This window comes from Seriola dumerili, unplaced genomic scaffold, assembly GCF_002260705.1.
Source record: "Seriola dumerili isolate Sdu_G_001 unplaced genomic scaffold, Sdu_1.0 BDQW01000465.1, whole genome shotgun sequence".
NCBI lineage: Eukaryota > Metazoa > Chordata > Actinopteri > Carangiformes > Carangidae > Seriola > Seriola dumerili.
The window spans coordinates 294,207-305,497 of NW_019174720.1; the positions used below are offsets into that span (position 1 = coordinate 294,207).

At 41.3% G+C, this 11,291-nt stretch overlaps 1 protein-coding gene across 2 annotated transcripts; it reads left to right on the forward strand.

Moving 5' to 3' along the window:
• Positions 1-272: 272 nt before the first annotated feature.
• On the forward strand, positions 273-7,153 carry pop4 (POP4 homolog, ribonuclease P/MRP subunit). Of its 2 annotated transcripts, none has more exons than XM_022763035.1 (7): positions 273-437; positions 1,119-1,177; positions 1,445-1,674; positions 1,787-1,864; positions 2,535-2,596; positions 4,091-4,192; positions 4,896-7,153. In XM_022763035.1, exons 1-7 carry the CDS (start codon positions 431-433, stop codon positions 5,030-5,032), a joined length of 675 nt encoding a protein of 224 aa, XP_022618756.1. In that variant the 5' UTR covers positions 273-430; the 3' UTR covers positions 5,033-7,153. The 2 variants fall into 2 exon arrangements, with proteins under 2 accessions (XP_022618756.1, XP_022618757.1); XM_022763036.1 differs by having other exon boundaries at positions 2,538-2,596.
• Positions 7,154-11,291: the final 4,138 nt, after the last annotated feature.

Sequence of the window (11,291 nt, forward strand, 5' to 3'; positions counted from 1 at the left end):
TGTAAAGTAGAAAATATGTATATGTATGTACTTTTGGTTGCTTTGTTTAAGGCATGGTTTCAAAAGCTAAGGTTTCTGATGTTTTGGTCAAAGCATTCACTTTTAGTGTGTAAGCAATCGCATAAAACTGTAATCTGACCATAGTGCGGGAAATGTGATTATTCGTCTCTCTAATGGCCTGTGGTGCGTGGTGCTGACAGCAGGTGGCAGCACCGCCAGAGTGAAGGATACTCCTCAGTAGAAGGGAAGAGGAAATAAGACCCTACCCTGCCTCTGATGGTCTTATAATACATCCATGCTTATACCCTAACATTAACCAACCGACGTGTGTCGCGAGCGTGGTCTCTTGGGTTGATCTCTGTGTTTTCCTTCACCAGAGACAAGGCTGAATTCATCACGTCTTCTTCGGCAAATCCACAAACACGGACTAATGGACGGTGAGTGTGATTATGGAACACGGAAGTAAAGTAACGGTGTAAAGGACGTGCAGGAACGAAGTCGAAGTGTGAGTGAGGTGTGTCTGTGTGTTCGGCTGTCTCTGGTTCTTACACAGTCATCTAACTGTCCTTAACTGGTATTCGGTGGTAAACTTTCCTCCAGTTTGTTGTTGGAAACGGGAAATTCTGCAACAGAAAGCCGATTACACTGATCAATGAAAATATCTATTGATCTTTATTATTCATCACTTTATTGTAAACTCTGTTTACTCAGTGATTGATCAGCAGTCAGGCTGTTGACAGAGTCTGATCTGCTGCAGTTAATCAGAGCATGTTAGCTCCATGCAGCATTGGTTACCATGGTGATCTGATTAAAATGCTTTGCTTCCTGTATTTTGTACCTTGGCATGTGGCTGGAATTGTGGGTATTACCCAAGCTCATGAGAGAGGTCTGCTGCCTCTGTCATCCTCCACTTGTGCTTGTGCTGATACAATATCCAGGTTTCAGTATTGAAAGAGCATCTTTCAATTTGAGGAGTAAATTATTCATTTAGACCTGTAAACAATAATTTTAGTGTTAATAAATCATATGATCAGTGAGTCACATGATGACTGCACAGTGCCTGCCTCAGTGAGTTGATCAGGTTTTGTGTTTCACTGGTTTTGTTTGTTTCCTTTCAGCTGAAGCTCTTGTTCGAGCCAAGCTTCCTGGTGACCTGGTGAAGGTTCTTGGTGTTGAGGTGAGCAGATACTTCTGAGCAGTGGAACTGTGTAACTCAGATACATTGTCTCTCCTGCAGCGTCCAGTCGTGTTGTGCAGACATTTTTCATTTAATTTTGAATATTAACAGCAAAACAATCAAAGTAATTTAGAAAATAATCTTTTCAGATTTGACCTTCATCATGTTCAGCATAAATACAATGACCTGCAGAGAGTCCGTTAAGTTTAGTGTTAAACTGTTAAAGATCCTGCTTCACCAAGTCTATCTGTCACAACTCTGTCTTAGTCTCAGAGCAGCTCTAAGGCTGAGGCCTTCACCCAGGCCTTCCTGAAGAGCAGCATCCAGCACCACACACGTCATGACCTGAAGACCATGCTGAGCCACAAGGCTGTGGTCCTGGGCTACTCCAGGCCCAAGAAGGACAAGGTGAAGAGGAGCAGCAAGAAAGCTAAAGGCCTGAATGCTTGCCAGAAGAGGGCGCTGAAGATCTTCCAGATCAAGCCTGAGCACCAGAGGTCGGTCAGGGATCTGAGGGATGGGACACTTGCTGTGTCATCAAACTTTTCCCATGTACTCATGTGCTCCTCCTCTCTCCTCTCTTCACTTTTTGTATCATTATCATCGTAGATACAAGCTCTTCCTGTCTCTGCATGAACTCTGGAGACAGTACATCATTGACCTTTGCGGTGGCCTGAAACCAACATGGTAAACCAGTTTCCACATGTGTGAACACTAATGTTCCTCTTTAACTAAAGTATGTTTTTCTCCCTTATGGGACATCCCTAATATCCCTTATCTGATAGCAGATGGAACTTTAAAAAACGGTGTTTATAATGGCAAAAAGATTTATATACTCAAGACATCTTCACCAATTTTCAACAGCTAAAGGAAAATTTAATCTTTCAGATCATAGTTTATTCAGACACTTCCAGGTTAGACACTGGATTCACAGCTGCACAGATTTTCCACAAATCTGACCGGAATCCCCATTTCAAAAGCTCCTGATTAGTGAAGACTTCACAACAGAAGGCTTGATATCTTCTATTTATGTTATTTTAAATACAGTCTGGCCAGTCTACGATAAGATTGATAAAAGAATGAATGGAAAACAGATCTCCAATACAGCTACAATAATGGTGATTGGTGTAATATCCTCAAAATATTTCAAACTGTATTGGTCTCGACTAACCATAGACAAATACAGTTTAACATTTTTAATAGAACCTATTATACTCCACTTCGATTTACTTCACAAGCTTTGGAATTGTTCTTATTTGAAATGATTTTGGAAAAACATTGCTAGAATAACCTCAGACACCTTTTTATAAAAAAACGTGTGTTCATTCAGTCTCATAAATCTGTGTTGTGTTTACAGCAGTCCACAGTTTGTGCAGCAGAAGCTTCTGAAGGCCGACTTCCACGGAGCCATCATCACAGGTACAGGTTTGGTTTTCTGTAGAGTTCACATCAGTGTGTGATGACGTTCAGCCTCACACAGCTACACATCTGAAGCTCTAGTGCTTGTCATGGACATTGAACAGTGTGTGTCACTGTGAAAGCAAAATTAATGATTAGTGATTTGTTTTATCATTTGTTCACTTTGTTATAGTTGTGTGTTCTCAGAACATCTTTGTATCTATGTGTATTTGAATGCGGGAAACTGAGGAAAGTGGATAAATGGATTCCAGATGTTCTGTTTCCTGGACTTGAGCATGATTTTCTGTGACACGGCACACTCAGCAAGTATCAGACTCTTTTAATCGTTTAAATTCATTTCTCCCTCATCAGTCTACACTCATACCTCCATGGTGACAAAGTGAAAACTGAATTTAAACATTTTTGCAAATGAATTAAAAAGTAAAAACTGAGATATCACATTGACATAAGTTTTCAGACACTTTGCTATGACTCTTGAAGTTAAGCTCAGGTTCCTCCGTTTCTCCTGATCATCTCTGTTTCTACACCTTGACTGGAGTCCACCTGGTAAACTCAGCTGATTGGCCATGATGTGAAAGACACACACCTGTCTATATCAGGTCTCACAGTTGACAATGCAGATCAGAGCAGAAACCATGAGGAGGAAGGAACTGCTGCAGACCTCAGAGACAGGATTGTGTTGAGGCTCAAAAACATGGACCTGGACTAACTGAGACATCAGGGAGTAGAGATGGTCACTCTGAGCTCCAGAGATCCTGAGTGGAGATGGAGAAACTTCTAATCATCACATCTGGTTTCCTCCAGACATGACTCTGTGAGCTGAGACCGAACAGTTCAGGCGTCGTCTCATCAGACCAGAGAATCTGGTTTCTCTCAGTCTCACAGTCCTTTAGCTGCTTCTTTACAAACTGTCAGTGAGGAGAAGCTTCGTCTGGATTCCCTGACATAAAGGCCAGATCAGTGGAGAGCTGCAGTGATGGTTTCGGGAAGTTTCTCTGGAGCTCAGAGTGACCGGTCTCCTCCTCTTGGCCCCCCCCCCCCTTATTCTTAGAGATTCTCACGTCATCCATCGTTGTCGTCTAGAGGAGTACTGATGTTACTAATTTGGATAGTGATTATGTTTTGGTGGGTGGGAACGTTTGAAGTTGAGAGACAGAAGCAGATGATGGAGAAAGAATCGAGCAAAATGTGTAGTTTTATAGTTTTCCTGGAGACAAAGAAAAAGAAGCATGATTGTTCAAACAGATGTCCTCCTCAGAACATCTGGAATCCATTTATCCTGATGTTTTCACTTTCATTGCTTTCCCACATTCAAATACACATAGATACAAAGTTATTCTTACAGCAAAGTGAATGAATGTGACATGTCACTGTGACATGTGATCTCTCATGTTGATCAGTGAAACCTCACAAGTACCTGAAGTTTGTTTACACAGACGGTGACAGCTGCGACGGTGTTGTACTAATGATGTGTTGTTGTTTCCACTCTCACAGTGGTCCGCTCTAAATGTCCGTCATATGTGGGGACTACAGGGATTCTGATCCAGGAGTTCAAACATGTCTTCAAAATCATCACCGAGGAGGACAGACTGAAAGGTCAGACAGCTGCACCTGTCTCACTCACTGAAGCTCACCTGTAGCTTTCAACAGTGACAACAAAAAAACTAAACTGTGTATTACCACTTCACACACTTTTTATTCACATTTATGATTCTGACCATGCTGTAATTATTGTTTTGCATTTGTAAACACCTCAGACACTTTGAAATGTCAGAGGAGCAGCACAGTTGGAACTGGTTCACTGGTTAGAAACAACTGCTGTGCATTAAGGTGAGCCAGGTCCAGGGTCCTGAGGTCTGTGCTACGAAGCAGGATCTGAGGTTATCGAGGTCATTTCAGGTTTAACTCTTGGTTGTCAGTCCTATGACGGTGGTTCACTTGTTACCGGGTAAATCATCATGGTAATTTATGCTGAACTCCTCACCTACTCCAGTGCAGGTTGACTTAGAGGATCAGATCAAAATCTGTCAACAGCCAAACTACTGTGTGTGAGTGAGTGATCACATATTGTTTGATATCAGATATTCAGCCTCAGTAGCTGAACAGTCTATACACCACCAGTCAGTGGAAGCACCATGTGACTTTGAGTGTGACATTGCTGGGGTCAGTGGTGGATGTAGCTGCAGTTGTGATGATGAGGTTGTATAATGCAGAACGCATTGGACTTCCCAGTCTGATGACATTGTTAATGATGGTTTTCTCCTGTGTTTCCTCTCCCCCTCCCCCTGATGTGTGCTAGTGATCCCGAAGAGAAGTAGTGTGTTTGCTGTGGAGATCAACGGCTTCGTTTCTCACATCTATGGAAACAGGTTCGAGCAGCGAGCCAGCGAGCGCTCTGCCAAGAAGTTCAAAGTGAGAGGAACCATCGACTTGTGACGGCACCGACTGTTACCACACAGCAACAGGAGGGACACTTAGCACTCTGACTGCTACTGCTGCTGCCCTCCACTTGCCTTCCAGTTTTTCCAGTCTTTTTTGGAAGACTGATTCAGCAGAGGCGGGGCTATCCTGACTTTAAGTCTTTTAGACTTTGCATACACGGAGCTGCTGCTCCTGTGGGTCTTTGTAGAAAAACTGAGACAGGGTTTGGCTGCTGGTGTGTTGTGGTTGAAAAGCAGTTGGAGTGTCTGACAGCTGCTGCCTTTACATGAACAGTGTGATTCTGATCTGTTGTCAGATATTATCTGTCTGTTAGAAGGCTGTGAACATCCATTCTGTCTTTTACGGATGAGGCGGATGAGGCTCGCCGGACTGAAAGCTAAACAAACATGTTTTTAGTTGATGTTTCTGGATTTCAAGACAAAAGAAAAAATACTGACTTTGAAGAGTTCATGTAATTTTACTACATTAGAATAAGTTTGGATTTGGGTTTTGAAAACATTGTTTATATTCTTAAAGATAAGTATCATTTTTGTATCAGTAACATAACATCTCATCTATCTATCTCATCAGCTTTTAATTTCAGACAACACACAGCCCTAGGTAAAAGACACCAGTGAACCAGTAACAGTACTCAGTGGTGGAGTGAAAAAATGATTGATTTATTTAGTAGATTTTATTTAGTTCACAGAAGAAGGAACTGTCATCTGATCATTGAGTTAAGATTTTAGTATTTATAAAAAACTTTTGTTCAGCTGATTTAGTTTCTAAAGTGATGTGTGAGGACAGAGTAAACATTTGTTGTAACCTTGTCTCTTCCTGTCTGTGGGAAACATGATGCACGACTTCCTTTTAACAGAACGTGTTGAATGTGTTGGTGCATGTGAACTCTTTCTGATTGGACACATTCAGCATTGTTTATGAGTAACAACACTTGGTCTGCCTGCTCTGTTGAATGTCTCCTGCTGATGAGTCTCTCACACTCTTACTCTCCTGTATGAGTCATGTGACGAGAGGTCGTTTGAAAATGTATCATCTGCAGGTGTCTGTGATGGTGCTGATCCAAAAACCTGCTTTAATCTCATGGTATAACTTCAGAGCTGGTCAGTAACTCACATTTAAGATGAATTTCAGAAAGCCTCATGATGGTATGAGGAAACTGGCCTCATTGAGTAACATGATGTAGAACAGTGAGGAAGTCTGTGGTCATATGAGGGATGATGTGACCATATTTCACTTTAACCACTTTAAGGTTGAAACAGCTCACACCTTTTCTTTCTAAGTTGCACAATAGTGTTTTGACGTCACAGCAGGAGAAGAACAAAACACCTAAGCCAAAATGTCTGCTGGGAAAATTTTATTTAATCTAAATTCTGTCCTCAATGCACTCATTTAGTTTTCTGCCATTTGTCCTGTGATGTTAATAAAGTAACTGATCTTCTCCAGCTGTGCACATCCTCAGCTCTCTGGGATGTTTTAGCCTCTTTTAGTTCCTTAGCTTTAGCTCTTTACTATTATTCACTCCACATTTATCTCATGTTTTTTTCAGCAGCAGTGCTCAGCTCTTTTTAAGTGTCTGTTCACCACCTGCTCATCAACAAACAGCAGCTGAACAAGGTCAGCAGCTAGCAGCTAGCATCCAGCTGCTCAGGACCTGGGGAAGACAAGCCAGTTAATAGCAGAGTAAATATTAAACTGCCACTCACCAAGTGTCTGTAAACAAAAATCACTTCCTGTTTGCTGGTGCACTAAATTAACTTCGGGTTAGATACAGTTAGACCAGCCTACCAACCAGCCTCTGTGAGTACCTGCTTCAGGTAGGACAGCTCATAGGCAGAGGAGAAAGAAGGTGAAAATATATTTGTAAAAAAAGAGTTGTCTTTATTTATAGTTGACTTTAATTTCAGGGCCCAAACTGTCTTGGCCTCTTCTTGTTAATCAGGGGGACCCAGGACCCCAACATGTGCACAGCCTTGAAATATAGTTTGTGGGGCGTCGAGTAGCTCAGTTGGTTGAGCATCCGCCCGATGTGCAGAGGCTAAGGTCCTCGCTGCAGTCGGCCCTGGTTCGAGTCCTGAATCGGACGGCCCTTTGCTGCATGTCATTCCCCCTCTCTCTGCCTCCCCATTTCCTGTCTCTCTCTACTGCACTGTCAATAAAAGCATAAAAAAATAATTTAAAAAAAAGAAATATAGTTTGTTCTACGTCTTTTAGCGTCTGTCAGCATCGACCGATCCACCACTTTGATTCAGGCTGAAGTGTCTCAACAGCTGTTGCACTGATTACCATTAAATTCAGTTCAGACATGAACAGGAATGTGAAGTGAAATAACTCCTCAGACTTCTCATCAGGTCAGCGTCCAAATTTGTCCTGTACTTTGTCTCATGACTGTCAGCATAGCTTTAGTTGGCAGATGAGCGCAGACACACCCTCTCCAAAAAAGCTTTCATGTATATTGAATTTAGCCTTTTTATATTCCTCAACAATTCTGCATCTATTACAGATTAAATGCTGGTAAAAACAGCCCAACTGCCTGCCATTGACAAATAATTTGTGTTGCTATTTTTAAGATGTATTAGTTTTTTTCTATGATTGCTTACACACTAAAACCAAAAATAATGCACAGATTTTGAAACTCGACACACAAGGAGCTAAATGTCAGCCCAGACTTGCACAACTGTACACGTTTTCAGCCTTGCATGTTTTGCAAAACACCAAACCCACTTCTCTACCTTAGACACATCATCAAAACTGAAGGCCTTTGTGTGTTAATGGCTAAACACTGCCATTGAAATACCACACTCAGTTAGCAATCATCTGATCTCAGAATGCACATGTGAATACACATGTAAACAATCAGATCACACAGAAATCACAGCTTGATCACCATAAATACAAGTCAGGTTTGCTCTTTGGTGTGCACAACAATGGAGGACAACTTTGGAAAGTATTAGAGGAAGAGCAATAGGAGAAGGAGGAGAAAGAGGCAGACCAGAAAGAGGAAGAGGTGAAGGAGGAGACAGAGGATGGAGTGGCGAGAGGACGGGTCAGAAGAAATAGGACAATTCTTACAGATGACATCAGAGACAGGATAGACATCTGTAATACTGTATAGGCCTACTGTATTTTACAGTACAGTGTGTTCATGTCATCTTCAGTTCACTATTGAGATTAAAGAGATTTTGTTTCCCCATTGGGTTTGTGTTCATATTTACAGCTTGCTACAAATGAGAAATATCAAAAACATACAGTACTGTAATAGTGTTTTTATACTGTGGCGAGCGAGGGAGTCCTTGAATTATAGTTAACTCAAATCAAACAAATAACCAAAACCAACAACACCACCCCAGGGTTTAACCCTGAGGAGAGAAAAAAAAAAAAAAAAAAAGTAAATGTGTGAATAAAGCAATAAACTAAATATTCTAAACCAAGGACAACACAAGTTTGCTTTACTGAACAGGCAGGAGACGTGTTTCCGATCAAAAAAAAATATACAGGAGTTTATTTCATAAATATTAAGAACAGTGGGCATTTACCATAAAAATGAAGTATTTTTCCTTAATACTGGGATAAGAACAGAGCTTCTTCCAGGGCTGAGGCCACTATGGTTAAGGTGAGGAGAAGGGGAGTGAAGGCGTCAACTAAAGGAGAGCACCACAACCCACATGTTAAACACTAAACACACACACACGAGGGCAAAGCCAAAAAGGAGTGAAAGGACACTACACACGATAGGACACCATCACCAAAATAGAGGGGCAGGTCACCAGTGAGGCCCTCAGCACCTGGAAGTAAGCAAACAGAGAGGAACCGTTAGCATGAAACCATAGAAAAATGAAGAACAAAGAAAAATAAGAATTAAAGAAAACTACTGTGGCCGACCCACTAACTAAAACAAAACAACCAAAAAAAGGTCAGCACACAAATATACTAACAAAACCAAACAATATTTCAACAAAAAAAAAATACTCAAGATATAACAGATATCAAAATAATGATTCAGACAAACAATTAGACAATCAAAATAACCCCAAAATTATTAAACAAAGAAAATCCCACTCACTATCCCCCTCCTGTTCGCTACAGGCACACTAAAAGAGAAGTTGCGAGTAGTGTAACTCAAGCAGCACAGGGCAACTTTAAAACAAACAACTTATTGGATCTTCATCAGCAGAGCAAAGGCACAGGGATTTCAAGGCGCCACACGGCAGCACATTGAAACCCCACAAAACAGCAGCGGTCCCGAGGGCAGAGCGGCTTGGCTCGTGCTGGCTACGTGCCGAGCCTTCGGCCTATCCCGTCAGCGTTGTGGTTGAAGCACCAAGAGGAGGAGAGGGAGAGAGGGAGCCAACAAATATTTTGGGCACTGCCAGCGTCTGCGCTGTCGGATATAACAATGCGCAACAGCGGAGGAGAGAGGAGTGCAGCGCGTCTGCAGCACCGGAGACCAGGTAACCCGGAAAGGGGAAGTGTGCACCAGCTGCCAGAGAGAGGGCAGCACTACGGATCCCTCCCTCTTATATACTCTGGGGCGGAACCACACCAGGAGTAGAGCGGAAGGGAAAATGCTCATCCTGCTACAATACTTAACATATATCACTAGAAAAGTAGAAATGTGAAAACTGTTTTAGATGTAGCACAGTCGTGTGCAGTTGGTAGTGGAAAGATCTATATATCTGGTGTTTGTGTGTAAAGTTTGGAAGCTAAAGTATCATTTATTTAAGAGTTTATTTAGTTTTCGATGTAGTGCTTGCTTTTGCAAGCGATGTAACATGTTTTGTATTTTGTGTAAATGGTTTTGGTTTGTGTGTGTGGAGCTCTGACAAACAGGGCCTTAGTTTCAGGAACTGTGTTTTTGCAATAGTGAAAAATAAGATGTGTTTCTTATGTGTGTTTTGGGACTTCACTCAGAGACACTGTGGCCTCTCTGCTCTTGGTCATTCCACCCAAATTACAAAATTGCTTTTCTCCTCATTATACTGAGGTGGAGACAGAAATCTCAAAACTCTGACACTTAAAACTGAATTTGAATTAAAGCTGCAGCATTTTCAGAGGTGCCTGTTTCATCTGACTCTAGTTTACCTGAATCTGAAATATTGTACTTTGTACCTCAGCGCAGTTTACACCTGTGCAAAAACAACAGATGTAATGAATCAGATGAAACCAATGTGTCTGTGTCTCTACCCAGTAATGACACTGAGGGCCCTCCGAGAGCCTGGAAATACAGGTGTATTTTCACCTGCAAAAACGATGATGACTCATCAGAATTTACTGGTCATTGAAGCATGAACATGCTTATTATGCAGGTAACAGTGTGAATGAAGTAGTGATAAACCATTGTTATACTGTATGTTGTGTATTTATTAGTTTCTTCCACAGCTCCAAAGTGGCCAAAAAGTCACTTGACGCAGCTTTCAATTTTTCTCAAGGACAAAGTGGAAAAAAGGCTCTTCCTGCTCATGTCACTCTGCTGATCTGTGCTGCTCGTGCTTAGTCTGCACATTCAGTGTGTATATTTATGTAACCCTGTACCTTTTCTTTCTCTCCTTATTTTTTAAAGGAATTTTATTTATGAACATTTTTGCTGTTTTCATATTAGACCTCATACTTATGTCATTTAAGTTAAGGTTTTTGTGCTGTTGTTGTCCTTAGGTCAATAAAAATAAATGAACAAAACATAAGATGCACACTCAGTTGGATTGAAGAAAAGTTTTGAGACATTGCATCAAAGCAGCAGACCGTCTAGATGAGTGTGTGGGAGCCTGTTTTCACTCCAGCTGCTCATCCTGTCTGACAGTAAAGCATCAATGAAACATGAGTTATTGTCAGGTCAGCCTAACTGTATCCACAGTCTCTGCTAACAGTGGAAAAGATTTCACCCTCCACTTTTACTGATTTGTTTTTTTAATTTCTCATTTTCTGTCATCCAAATAAATAAAGGTTATCTCATGTAGTTTTCGTCTTTGCTGCATCTTTTATCTGGAATTAAAGTGATGTAGTACATTCACTCATCTCTCTCCAGACAGTCAGATACATTCACAGAAAATAGACATGACTTATGTGTCAACTGTCTGTAGAAAATGACTTCTCCTTCCTCAGAATGTCTTGTGTCACTTTATCTGATTTCAACTCACTTCCTGCTGAATGTGTTTGTCTGAATTTACTTTGAAAATTTCCATTACGTCAGCGAGAGCAAAGGGTTTAAGATTAAAACTCTGCTTGGCTGCTCATTTCAATAGAGAGACGAGCTCAGCAC